Source organism: Phyllopteryx taeniolatus, chromosome 18, assembly GCF_024500385.1.
Source record: "Phyllopteryx taeniolatus isolate TA_2022b chromosome 18, UOR_Ptae_1.2, whole genome shotgun sequence".
Lineage (NCBI taxonomy): Eukaryota > Metazoa > Chordata > Actinopteri > Syngnathiformes > Syngnathidae > Phyllopteryx > Phyllopteryx taeniolatus.
The window spans coordinates 17,103,532-17,127,596 of record NC_084519.1 but is presented as its reverse complement, the minus strand read 5'-3'; the positions used below and the strand labels follow the sequence as shown (position 1 = coordinate 17,127,596).

At 44.4% G+C, this 24,065-nt stretch overlaps 1 protein-coding gene across 3 annotated transcripts in view; it reads left to right on the top strand.

Moving 5' to 3' along the window:
- Window positions 1-186: 186 nt before the first annotated feature.
- The window catches only part of ccdc85cb (coiled-coil domain containing 85C, b), a 44,867-nt gene continuing 20,988 nt past the window's right edge, over window positions 187-24,065 (top strand). For 2 of the 3 annotated variants that reach the window (XM_061753522.1, XM_061753520.1), the window contains exons 1-2: window positions 187-377; window positions 614-1,412. In XM_061753522.1, coding sequence (XP_061609506.1) covers window positions 689-1,412 — 724 coding nt within the window. In that variant the 5' untranslated portion in view covers window positions 187-377; window positions 614-688. The other variant, XM_061753521.1, reaches the window with a different exon arrangement.

Sequence of the window (24,065 nt, the reverse complement as noted above, 5' to 3'; positions counted from 1 at the left end):
TACCGTCGCGCACTTGATAGGTTGTCGCTTTATATAATTCAGTCAATTTACTTGCGTTGGGATCTGACACATCCAACATGGCCGACGCGCTGACGCCTCGCAGCCAAGACTTGCAGACTGTGACGTAGTGTTACTTTATGAGAAAGGATCTCGCGAGACTCGCCGGCGCTCCTTTTCTACCTGCGGCCCCCTCCTTTTCTCCTCCCTCCTCCGTCTTCATTGGCCGTGTTCAAAGTCCAATGTTCGGACGAGGACGGAGGAAAGAGGGGGGGGGGGCCACCGCCGCCACTAATTCCAGCCGCTCCAGTGAAGCTCCAATCCCGCAAAAGAGGCTTAGCAGCCCGGTGGCAGGAGGGCACTGAGCGACGCGCACCCAAGTAGGACTCTTTTCTTTCTTTTCATTTCTTTTCTTTTCTTTGCGTTTGTCTGAAACATTCGAGCGAAGGCAGCCCGGCTCGGCAGCCCTCGTTGCGCTTGTTGAGCTCCGCGGTTCGCTTCGGTTTGGTTCGGCGAGATGTCAGGCGCCCGCTGAGTGTCACAGACGGAATGTGTGCGTGATTGAATTGTTTCCTGTCTTTTCGGTTGACTTTTGAAACATTTTTTTTTTTTTTAGTACCTCCGCGATGTGTTTTAACACCATCCCGCAGTTGCTCCCTCGTTCCAAGTAACCCTCCCGACACACCGAGCGATGGCCAAGAGCCAGTCCGAGGCGGCGAGCGACGACCTGGGCCAGCTGACCGACGACGAGCTCCTCCGCGGCGGCAAGGAGGAGCTCGTCCGCCTGCTGCGCCGCGTCGACGGCGAGAAGATGAACCTGATGATCGAGCACGGCAACCTGATGAAGGACATCAACCGGCGGCTCCAGGTGCACCTCCACGAGATCCGCACCCTGAAGGAGGTCAACCAGAAGCTCCAGGACGACAACCAGGAGCTCCGCGAGCTCTGCTGCTTCCTGGACGACGACCGGCAGAAGGGCAAGAAGCTGTCCCGGGAGTGGCAGCGCTTCGGCCGCTACACGGCCGGCGCCATGTGGAAGGAGGTGGGCGCCTACATGCTCAAGCTCAAGGAGCTGGAGGCCAACCAGGAGACGGTTCTGCGGGAGAACGGCGAGCTCAAGGAGATCATCCTCATGCTGGACGAGGAGAGGAACGGGGCGGGCTCCAGGAGCTCCATAGACAGCCAGTCCAGCCTCAGCAACCTCAACGGGGGCACCGGGACCGTCCGGGACGTCGGGGACGGGAGCAGCACCTCCAGCGCGGGAAGCGCCGGGAGTCCCGACCACCACCACCACCACCACAACCACGTCAACAAGCCCGCCCCGGAGGCCCCCAAGTTGGGCCGAACCACGCGGAGGTCCATGGACGACCTGTCGGTGCCGCACCATCACAGGAGCATCCCCAATGGACTCAATGGTGAGTGGACGCGCGCACAGCTGCGCTCATGTTCATCTTCCACACACCTCAGTAGCGACCGCTTATCCTCATGGGAGCCGTTAACACACATATTCGTGTTAACGTCCATAAACTTAAATAGCGGTTCTGAAACCTTTGCTTGGGGGTCCACACATATATATTTTTTTTGCAATAAATCATTCCATTCCATTCCGTTTTCCGAACCGCTTATCCTCACACGGGTCGCCGGCGTGCTGGCGCCTCTCCCGGCAATCTTCGGGCGAGAGGCGGGGTACACCCGGAATCGATCGCAGGGCACGTAAAAAAAAAAGCATGTGGGCATTTTGGGATGTGGGAGGAAACCGATGTACTTGGAGAAAACATGCAAACTCCACACAGACCTAGGCTGGATTTGAACCGGGGTCCTCAGAATTGTGAGGCGGATGTGCTAACCACCGCGCCACTGCAATAAATCATTTACAAAAAAAGAAATTGTAAATGCTTTTTTTCCATTGATCGAATTGGATTTCCCCAAATCTTTTTAAAATTTTCATCCCTTGCTTCAAAAACAGGACATTATTTCAAATTGACGTGAATTGATTATGATTCACGATTGTGTTAATGTTCGGTTGAAGTGCCTTTAAAACAGTGCTTCTCAAACTATTAAAAAACAAACTGCGATAATAATCGAGAAGGGACGATATGAAAAAATGAATGGTGATCGCGACTGGCTGGTGAGCGGCGCAGGGTCTGCCCCGCCTCTGCTGAGCAATTCTATCTCACCTGCCACTCGAATAAGGACAAGTGTTTTAGAAAATTAGTCAGGCCGGCAAAGTGGTCGATTGGTTAGCACATGTTCTCCCCGTGCCTGCGTGGCTTTTCCCCGGGCACTCCGATTTCCTCCCACATCCCGAAAACATGCGTGCTAGGTTGATTGAAGACTCTAAATTGCCTGTAAGGCCATAAGGTGCAATACTGTGGAGGCTTGAAAGCGAAAACACAATTTGGAAACACTTTTTGCCCCATTGGACGGTTCTTTTGCGGGGAATGTGTTCCAGACCCACTCGCGATTGGTGAAAATCCACAGTATGACCATATAAAGAATATATTTCAATGTATTAAAACGCACTCTTTAAAACTCACTTTTTAAAGTATTCCTCAGCGTGGCATCAATTAAACGTATCTTTAAACATCAAATTGTTCAACCAAACCGTTTTGTCTAATGAAAGTCTGCTAGCTTAATGTTAACGTCGAATTCAAAACGCCATAGATGGGCGAACGGAAATGAGCATGGACGGTATGGCAACTAGAAATGTTCAAACAACTGCTAATTTAACACACCTGGAGCAGCAACGCATACCGACAGAGCAAACAGCAATACTCACAGCGATATACCGTATTATATTCTCGCTGCTATTACTGCACGACTGCCATTGCTGGAGCTCAGTTGGGGACCTTCTCTGCCTCTTCTTCTTGCAGTCAATTATGTATGCTGGATCTCTTCCAGTAGTTCTCTGTGCTGCCTGGCATGTTGTGGCACAACGCGGTACTACACTGAAGGCACCCGACTCAAAATTCGGACTTGCCCGTACACTTTAACCACAGGTGCCAAACTGGTGGCCCGGGGGCCAGATCCGGTCATTTAATGTGGCCCGCGAAACCAAATCAAAATTGCTAGTTTTGTTCTCGTGTAATACCATTGAGATATTTGCAAGCATTTTTCATTACTAATCCCCCTTTGAAAAGAAATGTAATAGTTGAAAAACGTGTTTATAGGCTTCTGACTTTAAAACTGGTTATTCATCAATGTGTTGTGCATAATGTATGTAATTACAGTTTATGAGGTAATCTTTCATTTATATGGGTTCACAGTCGTAAAGGCCCTCCGAGGGAAGTTATAACTACGATGTGGCCCGTGACAAAAAACGAGTTTGACACCTCTGCTTTAAACCCATCAAAAAGGGTGTTTTAAGAATCGGCGATGTCGCGTGGGCACAAAAGATCCTCTTTTGTGTTTTGAGTGGATGTTTACAAAAAAATTAAATAAAAGAACAGGCTAATACGTAGTAGCTAGTGTGCGTGCGATGACGGCGACAACATATGCTGATCAAAATTGCTTTTAAGGATTATGGTGGTGGTTGGCGAGGGGGCTGCTTGGATTAACCCCACCAGCAAGTCTTGATTGGGGAGATTAAATCGGACGCACTCGCACAGCATCCGCAAGTGCCCCCCCCCCCCCCCCCCCCCCCAACACCCAACCTACCCATCTCAGTCCATTTGGGTCGCTGCTCTTTTGCTTATCTTCAGCCTCATGTAACATTGGTTTACTGCAAACATTTTCAATTGTCAATTTGACATGTTTAACCATCCCAAAAAGTATAAGATCGAATAATTAAAGGAACAATAACATGAGATGACAACATTACAATTTAGTTAGTGTCTAATTGTGATTTTTATATAATTTATTTTCTTGATAAAAATATATTGGTCCATGTTATATTGGCTCAAAATATTATTTAATATATTATTTAAAAAATATATAATAAATAGAGGAACAGAAAAGAATAGGCCAGCGGTTTTATCCCAAATTTTGTAATTTTTGAAAAAATATTTTTTTTATTGAGTTTTAAACTTTTAAACTGGTCAATTAGATGTGAAACATACAAGGACTAACATCTTTAAAAATGTAAATCTCTGATCCACACTTTAAGTATAGCATGTATGTTGAGATGTTTGCAAACTCAAATTTTGGGGGAAAAGTATGTGTGCGTGCGCGCCGGTTTACTCAGTTTCAACATTCCTGGCAGCAAAAAAAAAAAAAAAATAACCTCAACAAAACAAGCAGCTTCCCCATTTTTAAGAACACGGCTCAGATGAAAGCGCCATCAAGGATGGTCGCAATGACGCTAAACCGAAACGAGCTGGAACGCTCCTTCATCCCCTCTTGGCTTCTGTTTTGTTTATTTGTTTTCCCCCCCCCCCCCGCTCCTCCGATCCTCACATTTTAAAAGCAGCAGATTCCCGTCGGATCACTCGGCTGGCGTGCAACATCGATTCCTGGATTTGTGGGTGAAGGTAGCAACAAATACGAAAAAAAAAAAGCATGGAAGCGTGCACAAGGAAGACCTTAAATCCTTGTATATACACACAAACACACACACACACAGACTGATTTTGAACGGTGTTTAGCTGTCTTTACGTAACATCAGTATTATAGCCCCCTTTTCTAAGCTGTTGTATGGCTCACAGTGCTGTACATTGCATGAAGTGTAGATTGCTTCATTTAGTACAGTAAATACGAGGGCCGAATGATGATTGGCTCCATTTGGGCCCTCACGATATCACATAGGATTTTTAAAAAAAATTTGATTTTCATAGCATACATGCAAGTGCAAATTTGGAATTGCACTCTATTAGTTTACTACCGCATAGAAGAAGAGTAGTCTGAAACATGACATATATTTCCAAATATGACCTTGAAAGGCCACCTTGTGGTGCAGACTGTTAGTTTGTCTGAGGTTAAACTCGTAGTTAAACTTTTGAACACGTAAAAGAACACCGACTTTTCAGCAGGTTCATCTTTATAATCTTGGAGTTTTTTATTTTTTTTTTTACGGAACATTTCACTGACCTCAGTGCTGCCCGGCATGTTGCGGCACAACACGGTACTACACTAAAGGCGCGCGACTAACAGCAACGATCATTTCAAGATCCGCCTGTTAGCGGGGAACGAACGATGAACCGTGAAAAAGCGGGGCAACGCTGTATGCACTTGAATAACCTTTGTTGGTTGAGGAGTGTGAGAACGGGAGTCCAGCCTCATTGTAGCTCGGTGGGTGTTGGGTGGGGGGGTTATGGTTGTTGGCAGGGAAACTTTAAAGGGGGGCTGGATCGCCTCAAAAGAGGTTGGTTTCTGGGAGGTGGTGGTGGGTTGCTGCTGTCCATGTAATTGAATTTCTGTTGTGACCCCTCCCCAAGCCATTCTTTTGGCATCCAGCTTGTGTTTTTATTGCACTGGGTGTGTGTGTGTGTGTGTGTGTCTGTGTGTGTGCGCTGTGCAGGCATCTGTTGTGAAGAGAAGACCAAAGGAGCGCAGTACTTCTGTAGTTTATAACTTCCAACTACCGTCAGTGAGCCCCCCCCTAGTTACAAATAGTGCTTTATACAAAGTGTCTTTGCCAGACAATACTTGGTTGGGTTTGGATTTGGGTTTTTTAATTTGAAATTGCGAATGTTGACAGGTTCTTGATTTAGTTCTTGATGAGATAAAGACACAGTTTTGACTTTATTGTCCAAGCGGTTCTTTTTGTCTCTTGCAACTCATTCACGGCCATCCGTTTTCAAAGCCGAGTTCCCCATGTTGCCAACCATTTGAAAGCCTTTTGGTTGATCTTTCAAAACCCACCGAACATTCGCCAGAAACAGAAACTGGTTCCTGACCAAGAAGCAGAGAAAAGAAGATTTTTGTGAAAACAAAACGTCGAGCTGAACAGTGACTCTGGCACTCATATCTTTTGCTTTTGTGACACCTCCAACTATAAACAAGTAAGAAAGGGCATTTGATGGCAAAGTAATAATTCATATAGTCTACAGATATATACAACTATGAAACGCACGCAAAGTGATGCTGACTCCCTACATGGCTCGAGTTGAACGTCGGGCGTTCGTCATTCATACCGTGAAGCGCGTCTTCTTTTCTCACGATTACGAAACACCTTCTCCTACCTGCCGCGAAGCGAACACTGTTTGTACTGTACATATCCATATTGTTTTCAAGTGTGAGGTGCCTAAACCTGTCTGACTTCCAACGTGTTGGCATTTCTCTCCGTCATAATTGATGCATAAAGCTGAAATGTAACCCCCCTAATCTGGATCTTCAACTCTTAAGCTTTTCTGATCTTGAAAACAAAGCGATGCAACGCCGCCATCTAAAGGGATCTGTTAGTCATTACAGTGCTTTACACACTTGAATCTCACAGACAAGCTGGGCGACACCCTCCTCCACGCCGACCCGTTCTTGACCTGGCGTGGTGCATTCAAAACACCTGACAAGAGTAGTTGTGCTTTGTGTTCCTTCTTTGTGGAGTCACTCTGAGTCACCCACTTGGCACACACACACTTAGACTCAAATGAGCTTTAAATGAGTCGTACTCAACCGACTGGGCAGTCGTACGTCGCAGCCATTCGGGATATCTGAGGTGCCACCCACCCTTCAGACAATTCTCTGCCTCCCTGATTTCCACTTTGCCTTTTTCCTTCGCCCTCAGGGCGGGACGTGACCTGAAACCTCTCAATGAAACCGTAGAAGCAGCTCTCCCAGTCGGCCACCAGCCGATTCAGATTAGTCCTTCGTGTTTCTGGGTCGTTGTGGTCGGGGAGACTTCTGATGCGTTTGGCTGGAGCTTGTTGATATCTGCCGTGAGTTCATGTCGAACTTAACGGCAGAGTGCCTGAGACTAAACCTTTTGGGGAATATCTGGCGGCGCAACCCCAAAGACAACAAGTTTTCGGCATCGTTTTCAATTCTAGTCAACGATAGCGTTCTGTCAACCAGAAGTATCCTGGCGCCTATTGTTTACAAACATTATCAAAAGGTCAACAGGAAGCTGAACCAACTGCACAATGGTTTTGGTTTCCTGGTGGTCGCCCTTACAAGTCTTTGTGCCTCTAAATGTTGTCTCGCCGGAATAGGATGTTTGTGTCGCTCGCGTCCTGCGCTTGTAAACTGACGTTGACGAAGCGAAACCGGACGGCCTGATCGGGTTTCACTCCAGGACTCTCTGGCTTGTGTCGTGCCGTCAGCCCACCGTGACGCCTGGCTAGCTGATAACAACAACAAGAGTACACACGCGCACAAAGAGCCCTGCGGGGGAAACTCTCAGCTGTGTGCTGACAATGAAAAGCCGGCCCGTCAGGATGTCCCACATTCCTGTAGCAACAAAAGAGGAAGCCGTGTCATCCTGGCGTTGCGACAGACTGCACCGAAACAGGAAAGTGTAAAAAAAACAAGGGAAAAAAATGAATTACAGTGAAGTGTTTCCCCGCATGTTTGCCATTTGTGATTTCGGCTATGTGTGTATTTTGTGATCAGGCCAAAACCCTGTCTAATATACAAGCACTGCTTTAGCAACATATTGTGGCATCTTGTTGCCAAAAAATGCTGTGAAAGTGAAAGGAGGACCTTCATTGAGTCAAGCCATAGCCCCGTTTAGTAGAAAAGTAGTGCTTTGACGCCGTCTTGGGGCGGCGTCTCTATCATGATGCATCACTTCAACATAACAGTGGATATAAAAGTGGATCTAAAAATAAACAACTGTGAGAATGTGGGGACACAAGTGTGCACACCCTCTTACAAGTGGCGATGTCGCTGTGTTCAGAATCAACCAATCACATTCAAAGTCATGTTAAATGGGAGTCAGCACACACCTGCCACCATTTAAACTGCCACTGATCAACTTCAATGGACTTTCAGCCGTTCTAGGAGGCTTTTCCTGATATTGTTTTTTATTCTAGCAGAAGCCTGAAGGTTTTGTGCTAACACTGACTGCTATTTGGATCTGCTCATAATTCCCTCCGTTTTGACCAGTTGCAACACAAAGCACGATGCTGCCACCAACATGCGTCACTGTAGGTGTGGCGTTTTTTTGGTGATGTTGTTTGTGCCAAACCTACTTTTTGAAATTATGGCCAAAAAGTTCACCCTTTGAACCAATTTTGCAAGAACACAGTCAAAAGGTAGATAGACACCAAAAGAATGTTAACATAAACATAGAGTGAAGCATGATGGTGGCAGCATCATACTTTGGGACTGGGCTGTTTTTTTTTTTTTTCCCAGCTGGAACTGGGGCCTTATTTAAGGTGTAGGGAATTATGACCAGTTCCAAATAGCAGATTGTGTTAGCACAATCTTCTGCTTGAAAGGAAATTAAAGTTTGGAAATGATTTGTCTTGGTCTCGTGTTTCCACATCTCCCCAAAAACTGGTATTTAAACAGGACTTTATATATCTGCTGTACTTCCTTGACACCAATTTCTATCAACACAGGGCTTTGGCGGGATCTTAGGGCATTTCAGAAAGAGCACAAAAAGGGCAAAACACATACATTTGTGAATAGTGAACTCGCGAATCTGCGAGGATTACTGTAGCTCCGATCTTTGCCTCCCGCTCTGCATTCATCTGTCTGGATTCCCGTCAACCTGCCGTCTAATCCGCCTCATTCCGAAAACTGCGCGTCAGCCGGCAGAATGCGGTGAGAGATTTGGCACCGCTGTTTGATATTCTTCCAGGCCTTCTATCGGGAAAACGTGTTCTCCGAGTCCCGCACGCTTTGTCTGGCGTGTCGGGATACGTCAAAAGGTTCCCGCTCTACTTAATATCCATTCCTGTGTCCTTGTTGCGGGTGGCTGGAGGGACTGAGGCCTGCTCGGTCGCCAAGGCAACGGGAATGATCATTGGGGCCAGGGGACGAGGGGCGCGGTTGGCCTCGGAATCACTGAAGCGGGAGTAAGGGTCGGATGGGGGAGTTGGGCGGGTGGCTGAGGGTCGACCCGCACGGAATGATGCCAGGCTCACTTTGGTCAGCTCCTTGTTTTGAAGAAACCTCTAAAAACAAACATGGTGGGGGGAGGGGGGGGGGGGGGGGGGCAGGGGTTGTGTCATCCCCACGAGTCGCATGATGCAGAACTTTTCTCCTCATTAGTTGTTGACTGTAAATAAGTCCTTGTCACATCTTTTATGGAGAGAATTAATCATTCTTTGGTCCAAGCTTTGAATTCCCAGGAGGCGTTCATGAGGCCTGCTCTTCCAAGCGCCTTTCACATTCACAATTACCATAATTTTACAGTTTTTTTTTCTGGGTTTTTTCTGTCCTATGTGAAAGGTAACAATCCGAAATCCATCCATGTTCTGTAGTAGGCGTGGGCCCGTATCAGATACTGACGGGACGAACAGCAACTTTTGATTTCCATTGAACACGCGTTTTGTTTTTGGGTGTATGGGGAAAAATAAATAGAATGCAAGCAACTGTCTGCTGATGGAATTTTTATTGTTTGGATAAAACATGGCGGCACGGTGGACGACTGGTTAGAGCGTCAGCCTCACAGTTCTGAGGACCCGGGTTCAATCCGCGTGGGTTTTCTCCGGGCACTCCGGTTTCCTCTCACATCCCAAAAACATGCATTAATTGGAGACTCTAAATTGCCCGTAGGTGTGACTGTGAGTGCAAATGGTTGTTTGTTTGTATGTGCCCTGCGATTGGCTGGCAACCAGTCCAGGGTGTACCCCGCCTCGTGCCCGATGACAGCTGGGATAGGCTCCAGCACGCCCGCGACCCTAGTGAGGAGAAGCGGCTCAGAAAATGGATGGATGGATGGCTGGATGGATAAAAGATGGATTACAGTGAACTCCACCTATTTGTCATTCACTATTCATGAATTCCCCATCATACAATTTGTGTTTTTTTTCTGTTGAACCTATCCTCAACTTTTAGCTGTGAAACTTTGCGGGCGCTTTGTGTAATGGCCTAAAATCCCACAAGACAGCGCCAAAGCCCTGGCTAATCAGAAAGTAGCAATCGGTGTCAAGGAAGTAGGTTGGAGTCATGTTCTAAGATCTTTGTATGTCAGGGAGAGGATAAGTTTGGCCCGGATTGTTAGCAGAAGTAATGGTGAGGCTTCGCTGCGTGTGTATGTTTTTGTTTGGCTGTTTTATTTATGTTCTTAATTTATTTATTTTTAAAAAATCAAATAATCTGTAAACCATCTATTTTTAAGGGTCATGTTTTAAGATGAGTTTTAAAGGATTTTATAAAGTGTTTAGTGATTATAGTTTGCGGTAAATTTTCTGTCTGTCCGTCTGTCTCCCAAAAGATAGACTTTAGTTACCTGCAACCCCAATATAACGGACAAGTAGTAAAAAAAAAATAAAAAATCGATGCTTAGACTATTTCCCGACAAAATAGACTGGAACAGTTGAGTCCAGCCCACATTGTCCTTTGTCCTTGACTACTTTATCATTGCCCTCCAATCCCTATTGATTTATATGCTACATTTCTAAAAAACTGATTAAGATGCAAACCTGACATGTGGGATAAGGTCGGGAAGGCTAAGCAGCTGCTGTGAAATCAACAGCAAAGAACAACAACACACCTGGGGTACGCTATCAGCACTTCAGTTCTGTCTACGCGACACATCCTGTGACCTTCGATGGTCCCAAGCTGCCAAAAGTCAGCAACTCGGCGACACAGCGATCCCTCATCAGCAAGCAGGGAGTCGTTAGACATTCGTCTGGATTTTCTGCCTGTCAGCTCTTGGACTGTGAGCTTCGGAGTCAGCAGGTGTCTTCAGCTTGCTTACCAGGAGTTCAGCGGTCCCCAACTTTTTTTTGCTGAGTGCAGTCCGGTACCAAATGACCCACGGACGAGTATCAGTGGTTTGGATCCACTGAACTAGATTGAAAAGTGTGTGCTGAACCCTTGTGCTTGGTTTGTGGATCACAATGAAACTTGGCACTTAATGTAACCGGCGGCGAGCCCTCATGATGGATGCGATACGTTTGTAGGCTCGTCTGAAGCATCTGGATCGAATTGTCCCAGGGATAGATTTCTGGAACGGTTTCAGGTAACCTCGCCGCTCTCCTCCCGAGGCTAATTTCCTCCGACGGGCCAAGTGCCAAAGACTGGACTGAGTTAGTCGGGCAAACATGTTTCTGTTTTGCTTTGGGCGTACCAGCTAAGAGAGAGAGAGAGAGAGAGAGAGAGAGAGAAAGAGAGTGAGACGCTTCTTTTGAAACAGTCGCTCAGGGCGATCATCCTCAAAGTTTGGACTCTAGAACCCAACCACAGTAACCACCAGAATCTTCTGGCATCTTTGGCTACCTGGCCTCGATAAATGTGCCTTTTAACTGAAGCTGACTGGCCAATTTGCCAGCTTCTGAGGTATAAGAGACGCAACATAGGTTGAACGATAGATTAGGGGTTTGATAGCCTAATCGACTAGTTGTCTTTTTGACTTTACTATCCCACATCGACCTTTAGAGCGTGATGTCGACTAGTCGCGACTTCCGTGATTTTCGCTTGAAGAGGATGCAGAGCGCTTGTAGCAGTAGATGACTGCACTGAATGAATTGAATCTGTCACCTTAATTTAAAGGGTCGTCCATTTCTGAATGCACAGTTGTGGTAAGTGAGGCAGAAACAGTACAGGGGGAAAAAGCCGCTGTGGTGGGCCCAGAACGAGAACTAGTTTCCGTCTGGCCAAGTTGTGCAAACATTACATGGCTGACCCAGTGGCAAGCACAGAGAAGGAAAGAATTCCAATAGATTTTTAGATGAAGTTTGTTCCCTAGTTAAGGAGCATTTCTGCTACCTTTTCCAAATAGATTGGCACTTTTTGCTGGAAATAAGGTGCTTTTAGTGTTGCCAACTTGTTGAATGTGAGCTGATTGTTGAATATGAGTGGAGGTATTTTCCCATGCAGTGAGGGGTTTGGCGCGGGGGGGTTACCAGTGACCTCCCCATCTCCTACCCCCACCATGCCCTACATTAAGGCAAGCAATGGACCATCTGCCGCCGGCTCTATTGTCCTGGCTGGTTCCACTCTTCCTTTTGTTTAGAGGCCTCCGTGGCGTGCCTAAATTGGGCTAATCTCAGCATTTGAGGTTACCCCAAGCAAGAGGACTTTTGTACTGGGTCACCCTATGAGAGTGCTTGAAAGAAATGTAACCAAGAGTCATGTGTTTCTTTTAGAAGGCACTCAGTGCCCAAAATAAGTGTCCAAGAGAAGAGATTTGACGGATGAGAATAAGGTGAATCACTAGGGAAGGTCATGAGGAGTTTAACTTTAAATATTTCTGTTGAAAGTCGTCTTTCCCGCATGCTCGTAGGGCAGCTCAGGACAGGACAATCGCTTGGCTACAATCCGTCGGCTGATGAAATTTCATCGCGAACCGTATTAAGACCTCGCCACTTAATCGAGGCCCGATTACGCAGGGTGGGGAGGGGTAGAGGAGTCGATCAGAGTTATTTATTTGGACTCCAACATCACTTTGACAATCGTAAAGCGCTTAGTTAGAATGCAGATAAAGATGAGTTTGGCTAAATCGATGGCTGGCAAAGGAGTGTTGCGCAAATGCCCTTTTATCTTCCCATCTGCTAGCACGTGTTTCCGCATTCACGCTACCGGGCTGACCACCAGGCATGACCGTGCGATTATCTGCAACTCTGGAGATGTTCCTGGGTCTTCCTCCGATCCTCTTTAAAGTGTTGGCTGGGGATTCGGCAGATGTTCAGATCATGTCTGATTACTCTCGGGCCGCTCTAAGCCTCATTCATTCTGTTTGCCGGAAAGTGGACTGAAAGTTGGGGGTGAGATTTGCTTCGTCTATGGACTCTAGACAGTTGGAGTACTCAGATTACAAGAGAGCTCTGTTCCTGCGATACCCACTTCACACAAATTTCTACACAAGTCGGAACGTGATATTAAGTCATAATTACAATAAATATTTGTATGATTTGGATTTTGTGTGATGGGTGTGGTGCATTTGAGTACTTCGGTTTGAGATGTTTGGCAAGAAAGTACTGAGTAAAGATGTGCACTACCGCGTTAGCTTGACGCACTAGCCGGCGATTGGCTGGCTACCGTTTGTTTGCTACTAAAGATCAAAAGGTAGAGTATCTGTGTGTGTTATGTTTTAATGTAATTCTTAAATAGAATACTGAACATAATACTCATTGTAACACTTACAGTAAATATTTGTATGAAAATCCCTTTTAGGCTGAATGTAAAACAATCCAAGTACAAAGTCCAGTGGAACCTCGCTTTACAAATGAGCCGGTTTGCACACAATTTTATATATGAACAAAAGTTTAGAAGAAAAATTACACCATTTACGGTTCATGAACTGTCTTGGCATGCACGCGCGGAAGGCGTATGTGTGTTTTTTCTTGTGCCGCGAGGCATCATTGGCTCCATGTGTCACACATTGCAAGTATCTGTTTGTTTGCTTTCATTTAGCCCTCAGTCTGGTTGCAAAGAAAGTGAAAACGGCTACCAATTGTGTTATTAGGAAGCCTAAAAGTATTTCTCTTGAACAAAAAGAAATCATGGCGAAATACGAGAATGATGTTTGTGTTTGTGCTCGCAGTTTGGTTTGACGGAATCTCCCATCTGTACTATTGTAGTAATAATAAGAATGAACTGTTTTCACTTATTCCGATATTGTACTGCATTTATTTTCACTTGCACACAGATGAAAACAACGTAAACATTACTTTGTTCTGACGGGGATTAATTGCGTTTCCATTCATTTTAATCGGAAAGATTAGTGTAATGTCGTGGAACGAGTCACCGAAGGTATTAAATTCGTAAACCAAGGTTGCACCGAGGTAACTGAGCTTTGCCAGATTGTGACGTGTGACCACGTACTCTTACTTCGTCTGTAACCTCGAAATATTGTTTGTGGATACCATTGTACACCGAGTACCCCCTGTCATATCACTTTTGCAGAATCCTGCCAAAATTTCCAAAAACGAAACCAGTGTGTGCAAAACGCAAGTTGAGGTTAAGTCGCTTCGATAGGAACAGAAACCTGCCGTGAACCGAGGACCCTCTGAATATAGTTATCAAATGTAACACACTACGGCGTGTCCATGAATGATTTAACGGAGAATATCTCATAGCGGTGAGATTTGACTCGTGCGTGAACTCCACACGCCAACGCTTGGCGCGCTCCGAATCTCAGCCGGTTCCTTTGATGATTCCTCTCCGATGTATGCAACGCCTTGGCGATATTTGATCTGGATCTTAAATTAATTAACACAGTGAAAAGTCAAGCCAAGAGGGGGTTGTACAGTGCGCCAACTATCTTCCTATACGATCCTCGCCATCTTTACTTGGCTCGCCGACAAACGGTAATTAAAGCGTGAATGTGGTACCTATTCAACGTGGCAGTTTTTTTTTTTTTTTTTTTTTTTTTTTGGTGGGAGGGCTTCGATGTTAAAAGGATTTCAAGAGCGCGATTGGTATCTCTGCCCAGAGTGCACTCACTTAAACCCCTTAAGGAGATATAACGGCGTTAAAGGGCACATTGATAAAAGTGCCCTCATCGGGGGTGCCAGTCTCCTCAGAGAGTTGATAGGAAGATCCAAGGGCGCTACAAAGCAAGGAGCCCCCCCCCTTCCCCCTCCTTTTTTTGCTTGTTGCTAGGATACGGTGCCTGTCTATTCAGTATTATGGGCTGTGGTTCATTGGTCCCTCTCTTCCCAGGCAATATTGCGAAGTCTATTTGGCAACATGTTAAACTGAGGGTGTCCAAAACCGGCCTGCGGGCCTTTTACCGGGTCATACAGTATACCAAAATTAATATTTGATACACGCTCTAAAGCCTAATGTAGCAGTTTTTCTAAATAACTACTATATATATAAAACAATATGTAAGTGTTTATTGGATTGGTTTTAGCGCTTCTAATGAATTCGATGTTTCTGTCCTCGTCAGAGGAAAAGTTTGGACACTCTTTGTATCAAAACCAACAAGAAGGACCCATGTGCTAACGCTTAGCAGCTCTCTCAGGGCCGTACCGATGACAAACAGTGGAGCGTTTAGACGTGGACGTAATCGCTAGCCGGCTGGAAAGTTCTGCAGTTGCATCACAAAAAAGCCAGACAAGTTCAGTAACAGTCGGGGCACGGACAGGCCCCCCATTTCCCCCCCTTCCTCAGCCCCTTGGTTATATTCAACACAGATGTGGCAAATAATGGAAAAGCTGACTGAGGCGGGTTTTTGCCGAGCCCGCATCAGCGTTCTATCGTGTAGTTAAGAGGAAATGCATTCAGAATGATGTAGAAGCATCGGAGCTGAAGAATTGTGTTGTGTTATTGGGGTGAGGGGGTGGGGAGACTGGAACAGATCAATGAACTGGATTTGATCTTGGTTTTAAACCTACAATACGTAAATTCTTTCGTTTCGATTTCGTTTGCGGCAGACGTCTGTAATTATTTTCTTTTATGATCGACGCTGTCAGACAGAAATATCGCAGGCAGTACAATGCAGACAGTGGATTATTCCCTATTATTGCTGCGTTGTGTTCGCGCATTGTTTGATGTATGTACTTTCTGTCAGGCACCTTGTTAGGCATCTAAAGGGTCCTCGGAATTATTATTTTTGTAATTCTTTATTGAACATTCAATTTACAAAAACACAAACAGACATCCTCAAAAAAGACAGATTGAGTTTGTACGCTGCAATTTTTTTGTTTACACAGTGAATATTGCATGATTATTTTCTGCTACAAAACATAAAATAATATGTTTACATAGCTTTTTACAAACAGGAGACAAGGGGCCGCGCTCCACCGACTGCTTAGGAAAATGCGTCATTTCCGCTACGTCATTTTCAGTGCGGCGAATGACGACAGTAGTCACTAAATCAAATATAAATACCTAAAAATAAAGCAAGATGTTTGAGGAGCTGATAGGCTTAATCAGCATTCTGTCATCTCCTCTAGTAGTGGCTTGGGTGAAAAGAACTTAAAAAAACAAAACAAAAAAACATATTTACATACGCTAGCTTTAACATCTTTGGATGTTCTTTGCCCTGAATTCCCAGCTTTCCTAAACACACAAAGAGAGTTTGGAAATACCAGCGCACCTGCAGAACACTCAAAAATGCGAACTACAGACATTTCACACTCCCCACCTGCACCCGCTTTCGCGAGAAGTAAATATTTCACTAGTTACATCCGTTTTATCTCCGGGCTTTACCACTCTTTTACATCGTTGCCTGTGCGAGCGCATATCCATTTTTTAGCAGCGAGTCGGGCTCACATGCGTCGCACCAGCGATCGTCATGTCAGCCCAAAATAGAAAAGCGGCGAATGACTGCACGGGGACCGGCAGCGTCGAGTCGTGCAGTGATTGCATGCAGTGATTGCGCAACAGGACAAACACGACGCGCACTCCCTTACATTCCAGCCCGATTCTCACTGAATTTTTTATTTTTTTTAAACAGACGCCACGCCTGATCCGTGGCCCGGTTTTCCAGTCGGTGGTCTGACTTATTCACAACGTGTTGCTGAGTTATGAACCGCCTGTCCTAGCCAAGTCATTATTGCAAGGCCTCGCTCGTTTTGAGCGTTCTGGGCAGGACCTTTTAAATTATCCCGTAAGCGGGCTGACAGGCAATCTTGAGGAAAGCGAGCACGACACATTGTTCGTTATATGGCGTTGTTAAAAAAAAAAAAAAAAAAAAAAAAAAAAAAAGCGAGTCACGCGTCTCGCCCGTGAACAGACTGCCTCGTGTACCAAACGTGACATGACTCATTTATAAGATAACGAGTCGGCGAGAACAAATGTCAAATTGTCCTGGGCTGGAAAAGCAGTTGGTGGACTTCATGTAACACAAATGTGAAGCACTTCCCAGAAACGCTGCTTCAAAAACTACTTTTCTGAACAGGTTTTTTTTTTTTTTTTCCATTTAAAATATTGCAGTAATATAAGTGGTTTTTCACAGAAGATACTGTGATTATTATTGTTTTTTCTGCCTACATGTTTTGATGCACCATTTGTGTTTAAATGTCTGTTGCCTAAAGCGTTTTAACGCCGCCACATAGATGCTATTTGTTAGCCCGTCTATGGTGTTTCCTATTACAGCATGTGTTAGCATTAAAGTAGTGGACTAAACCTGTAATAGCTTATATCTCATTAAAAAAAGTTGGGTCACTCGTATCTCAAGACACCACTGTATGCCCAATCTTCACCCATCAGATGCATCGAAGAGCTGCACCAAAATTGGTGAGCTTTTGGTCCTTCCGGCCTAAAAAACAGACAATCGTTAAACTGACTCAGACAATTGTTATACTGACTCCGGTGCGAAAACCCAACACTGAAAATATGCCTCAGCTTCATTCAAGACTCATCTTTAGGTGTGAATTTGACTGTGAATGCCTGATTGTCTATATGTGCCCTGTGATTGGCTGTCCAGGGTGTTCCCCACCTTTTGCCCCAAAGTAAGCTCGGATAGGCTCCAGCTCACCTGCAACCCTAATGAGGCTAAACGGTATCGAAAATGGATGGATGGATGTGTTTCGTCCAGTCTGGAGGGTCACTGGAGCGTGACCAAAAGAATACAAAATAAAAATACTGGGGAGAACACGCAAACTCCGCCCTGAATCTCGGCCAGTGGGAAGTTAGGCGACCTAGCATATGTCCCCCATGCTAATCTGCAGCTTTTATAGTAAGATGATTAGAGGATTGATAACCCTGCATTTAAAAAAAAAAAAAAAAAAAACATTGTCTGGAGCTAGTAGAGGTCCATTTAGCCGTATGTCACCTCCTACGTTATGCTAAAATTTCCGGAATTCAAGTAAAAGGTCTACAGGAGCAATTCTGAAGAAACCCGGGTTCCACTTGGTACAATCCACTGAGTCCAAGTGGGACTGCATGCTGGCCTGCGGGGTCCTTGCGAGCCTCCCCGCTAATACGAGCTGACGCAGCGTCTCGCCAAGGACATCTGGCAGACAATGGAGGCCAAAGAGATGTGTCTGAACCCCACCATGCTGATCACAGTCCATTTGAGTTGCTGAAGGAAACATCAGAATCAGAATCTGAATCATCTTTATTTTGCTTTAAGTATGCCCAAAAAAAACACACAAGGAATTTGTCTCCGTTGGAGCCGCTCTAGTACGACAACAGACAGTCAATTGACAGAGAACACTTTTGAGACATAAAGACATTGACAAAAACAGTCACTGAGCAGTAAAGGGTTGCTAGTTATCTGGTAATGCCGGTACAATTATTATTTTTTTTGACAATTGTGCAAAAAGATGCAGAGTCCTCTAGCACTTAGACCAGTTTGAATGACTAATATAGCAAAAGTCAGGTGCAATGACCATTGTGTAAAGGGCGCCGAGAGGAGGAGTGTATGAAGTTTAAAGTCACTCGTAGCGCGATAATCTGGGACAATGTCGATTGTGCAAATGTTGCAGATACTCCTCAGTCAGTGTGCAAGCGGGGCAGATGCTACTCTGGCATGAGTGGCCAGTATTGGTCAACAACAGATATGCAAATAGTGCAGCGTGGCGACACTACTACAGTGAGTGCCCGAGTAATATATTATTGGCCTGACAGAAATGTGACAACAAACTCAAGACAAAAAAAAATTGGCAGCATGTTGCAATGGAATTGTAGGTTAGCTGTTTAAAAAGTTGATGGCAAGAGAGAAGAAGCTGTTGGAATGTCTGCTAGTTCTAGTTTGCATTGATCGGTAGCGCCTACCTGAGGGAAGGAGCCGGAAGAGCCGGTGACCGGGATGCGGAGGGTCCGAGAGGATTTTGCACGCTCTTGTCTTACTTCTGGCAGCGTGCAAGTCAGGTGTTTATAATTGCCTATATTTATAGTTACCACAAATACATCACAAACTATGACCCCACAACAGTTTAATATGATTTTAAACATCTTACAAGTAGGGCTACAGCTATTGAATAGTTTTAGAATTGATTATTATAGCGATGATCCCATGGGTTATTTGAGTAATCAGATAAAAATTGAGTTTGCATCATTAAACGAGAATACCAACGTGCATTTGTGGTGCAGATATATATATATATATATATATATATTATCACATTTTTCTCACATGTGCCATTGTTCAATGTTTCAGTACGTTTTGTGATGTTCTCTAACAATGAAGTGAACAGCAAAATTCACAGCAGGTGTTTGATTCATGAACATTTTTATTCATATTGTGTTTAGTTGCTGTGACTGTATATATTAATCCCATTTTTGTTAGTTTCTAGATGTTAAATTGGCAAACCTTTAAAAGGCTTTATTAAAATGTATTAAGGATTGTGTTTAAAGGAAGAGTTTCTCTCCCAAAAATCGATCAAAATCAGAAATTTGATTCTTTGGGGGGGGGGAAAGGTCAAATCATTTAGCCCTAATAGCATTTAAACTGTTTTTGTGACAGTTTTGGCTCAATAAATGTTGGCAAATAGTGCTGCAGAGTAGCGTAGCAAAACATCCAGGCAAGTTTAATGCCGAAAGCGTGCTAAGCTAACTGGCCGCTGCATTCAGCTGTCGTACTGACTGACGTGTGAGGTTTCTTGTAAAACAAACATGTACGTACACTGTGGTTTAGGATCCAGCTGCAGCACGTCGCCCTCATGTATAATTTCCACGTCAGTTATATTTTATAGTTTGGGTTTCAAGTTTTACATTTCACTCGTGTCGGCGCGAGCGCTTGAAAGCTCGTCAAATTGACGAGGCCCACTTCTCCGGCTCGGAGGATGCACGCAAGCCAAAGTGCCGCCGTAACCGCCCTGCCGCGCAAGTCGTAAAAAGACCCCAGCTCCCACCCCCCGTCCCGAAAGCGAGACTTGACGACCGCATGATGGGGTATCACGGAGGTCTGCTGTAATGAAATTAGCACTTGATGAGTTTCCATTAGGGTTTATGAGGTGTCTGCGTGTGATGAGGACCCGCAGTACTCTTCATCGCATTGATTCAGGGTGGGCTAACCATCTGGCTGTAAACCTTGGGACCGCCTCGCTAATGGAATTTGTCCCCCTTTGGTGATGTGTGTGTCTAGAAGTGGGTGTGCGTACTTGTGTGTACGTATGCCAGCTACACTAATAAACCCAATGGCTACACATCCGAGGCGGGACTTAGGCCTAATAAAAGCTTAGAAAGAGAGAGACAAAGAGATACAGCAGATAGATAGATAAATAAAAAGATACTGTACGTTAGCCATCCCGTGAGAGAAATGAAATTGTCACAGCAGCAATATTCACACTTAAAGCGGGAGTGCAGTTTCCAAACCCGCTAGCAAGATTTGAATGTAGCCACACGTCACTAATCCCCACTTCTCGACTCTCTGACGTGGAGGAGCACGATTCTCAAACATGACCGTTCGTAATAGCATGCAATAATGAAAGTATGCTGCTGTGATGAAAAATAGTCACAGAGAACGCGTCAACCAAATAGCGGTGCTAGCAATAGTAGCATTAGCACTGTAAACAAGCCGACACATTAGCCGTGGCTGCTACGTTGGTAGCATGACTGATTTGTGATACTTTTACTGTAACACTAAATGTTACTGTTTTAAAGTTGTATTTTTTTGGGAATGTAAAGTCAATTAAAAATCAAAAAGAGGAGATGAACTTACCTGTCCAGCAGAAATGTTGCTAACTCCTGAATCCTCAGCTGCTGGAGGTCCCTTGCTCCGCTTTTTTTTTTTTTTTTTTGCTAGTCTTATGCCCGTTGTTAGCCAACGAGGGATGGCCATTTATTTAAGTTTATTTTCCAGAAGTGGATATTCCAAACTTAGTTCCAGCAAAGTTCCTGAAGCCCAAGCTAACAGGTTAGTGCGAGGCTGGGGACCGACTCTGAGCGCACCCGCGACTGCGAATGTATGAAACATCTGTTGATATGCATAACTATGTATGTCACTTGAGAATGCAATTTCTGTAGAAATTGCGTGACAATGCTCGAAAGCTGACGGCGAACTAAAATGCTTCGAATTGTTGAAAGGTATAATTTGAGACTTGATGAAGGAATGGTTGGAATGTGGAAGGAGGAAGCAAACATAAACTCTTAATAATCTTATCATAATCTCTTACTTTGTGAATGTTATTGTGATAATGTGGGACTTGTGATAAATATATCTGTTATATGCCCTGAATGTTTGGAATGCTTTAAAGTTGGAATGGTTTGAATAGGTCAAGAAATGTCTGCATTAATTTGGGAATGTCATGGAAAATGTGAATACGTGGAAGTTTGTATGGTTTCAGTTGGTTGAGAAATGTGAAAGGAGCAGAATATAAAATCAGTGGGGAGAATAATATTTTTTTTGGGTACAGAATAACTTGTTACGTGTGAATGGCCTTCTGCATTGACACAATGAAAGGCTTAGAAATAAGGAAAAAGTAAACGTGCTGTTAGTATAGCGTCGTCACTTTGTCTTCCGGACACATTTGAACAATGACTGTAAATTGAAAGGTATAAACAGAGAGAGTATAATGATATGGAATAGAGCACTTTGAGTGTAATTATTGTTGAATGATGTTTAAAATGTTGGCTGTGTGTGACTATCACCGCCCTGTCATCAGATCAAAGATGGTGCTGAAACGTCCGCAAATGTCATGGTGGCCTCCAGGCTGCTTGATGAGGCCCGTTTGTTTCTTTATTGAATTATTCTGAAATGTCACTCTCCGCTCTGGATTTTTGTTAGTTGTAAGCAAAACAATGAAACCCCCGTTTATTGTGAGGGATATTTTCCAGAACCAAAACCACAAAAGGTGAAAATTCCCTGGCTGTCAGGAAATGGGAGACTCTCGTATAACATCACTTTGACAAAATGAAAAGAAAAAGACTCCTGCTCACAAAGAGGAAAGGTTGCCTGAGTCAACCAGTTTGTTACTCCCAGTTGAGGTTTACTGTAAAACTGACACATAAAACAAAAGACAATTAAACCTTGTATATTTAAAAATATTCCACCAAACCATATCATTGCATCGAATGAGCGTCTGCTAGCTTAACGCCAATACTAACGCCAAAACCTTAGACAAGCTAACGGAAATTAGCGTAGATGTTATGGTGATGGTAAACCTTGAAACAACTGCTACTTGAACACACATGGTGCCTGCAATACATACATACAGAACATACAACAATACTCATAAGCATACTTTATATGCGAACAAAAAACGTTTGCCCACCCGTGGTTGCATTTGGTAAATACACAAATGAGTGAAATATTTGCCTCAAGTTTGATCTTTGTAGGGCTCGGTGCTGGCGTCACGTCGATTTCAAGGGAAAAGCGTTCGACAAGATCAGACAACGTCGGGAATGCTCGGCAGCTCCGATCAAAGTATGCGAAGAAGAAGAAAAAAGAAAAAAACCAACACGTTGCGGATGCGGCTCTCGCGTGTCTCGGCCCGGCAGGCAGCGCCGAGACGGCTTTAAAGCGGCGGCAGCACCGTTTGAGGCCTCGAGTTGGCCTGTCAGGTCACGTATGTTTCCCCCTCGGAAAGTCGGCGGCGGCGTTTACGTAACGTGACTTTTCCTCTCTTTGATGTTTCATGCACATTTGATATTTTATAAGTGGATACAGTGAACCTCTGTTTTATCACGGGGGATATGTTCCAGAAAAGTCCAGAAAATCTGCCAAAAATATTTTTTGTATACTTTTACTCCTCACGCACACTCACAAACACATTTCAACTTATTAAAATGTATTCCTGAATGGCTGTTTTCACTCTCTCGCTGTCAAGAAAGGGACTCTTGCTCGCAAAATTCTCCAGCCACTCACAGGGCAAGTTTACACCATACTTTTCACCTAAACCAGATCATTTTGTCTAATGAAAGTCCGCTAGCTTATAATGCGAAACGCCATAATAGATATTTGCATAAATGTTACAGTAAGTCTAAACCGTCAGTCATATACTACTTTAACAAATGGCGCTGTAACACATACAAAACGGAGCATACAGTACAACAATACTGACAGGCATCTATTCTTATTCTTACAGATCCATAACATTGCGGGGGCACAAACGATCAACCGCAATATAGTGGAGCTACATTGTATAGTCAGTCCAATTCACTATCAGTCCACACAAGAGTTGGATGCCAACAAGTCTTTTCTTTTTGGGAAAGTGCAAAATTAGTACTTTGTCTTCTTTTTAGGAAACGGTATCAACAGTAACTGGCGCAGCAGTGTCAATGACGTTTTAAACGCTAATTTGTTTATGCTTTGACTCCATCTGAAGACCCCAACAAAGGCTGTTTAAATGCCGTTATTTTATTCTACTTCAGAATCCGAAACTGAATCATCTTTATTTGACAAGTCGGTCAAAAACACACAAGGAATTTGTCTCGGGTAGTTGGAGCCGCTCTAGTACGACAACAGACAGTCAATTGACAGAGAATACTTTTGGGACATAAAGACATCTTTTTTATTTATTTTTTTTACCCAATTTGATTTCAATCCAGTTTATTTTATTTCCTTTTTGTGTTTGTGTGTGTTTGTGTGCTACACTGATATTTACTTTGCCGTGATACCTTTTTTAAATGAGTTTGTCAAAAGCAATTTTGGGGTTATACCTCTTGTCCAATGGACTACAGTCATGTGTAGCTCACAATTACGTTTAAGGCAATTTAAGTCTCACATACTGACATCAAATGGACATACTTAAAATGTTAAAATAAAAACATGTTTTGGGGCAGAGAACAGGATTTCAATGGCTAATTTATCCACCTGATTCTTCCCGGCATCGTCCTTGAGTACCGTAATATGGCCCTTAGCATTTAATGCTAAGCTGATAGTGTTAGCTTGCTACAACAAGCGTCTTTCCACTGCGGGGTCAGCGGGAGGCTACGGAACTGGGCCAACATCAGTCCAATTTGAGCCGAGAGTGACGAGCAGCCGTTGCGCAACTCCTCTCGCTCTCTGGCCACCAATTAGGGCGCTAATCGCCCGCCGATGTACCGTTTCTTCCGTCTAATCCGCGGCCGGGGTTCCGCGTGACACAAGGGAGTTGTTGTTCCGTCGGGTCTCATCATTGGAGACCTTTTGTCCTCTTTCTGTTTCAATTTGCACTTCAGAGATACAGCCTGAGCCTGTGTTCATAGTTTCAACTGGAAATATATCACAAACTGTGTGACCCCAAAAGCAGTTTAATATC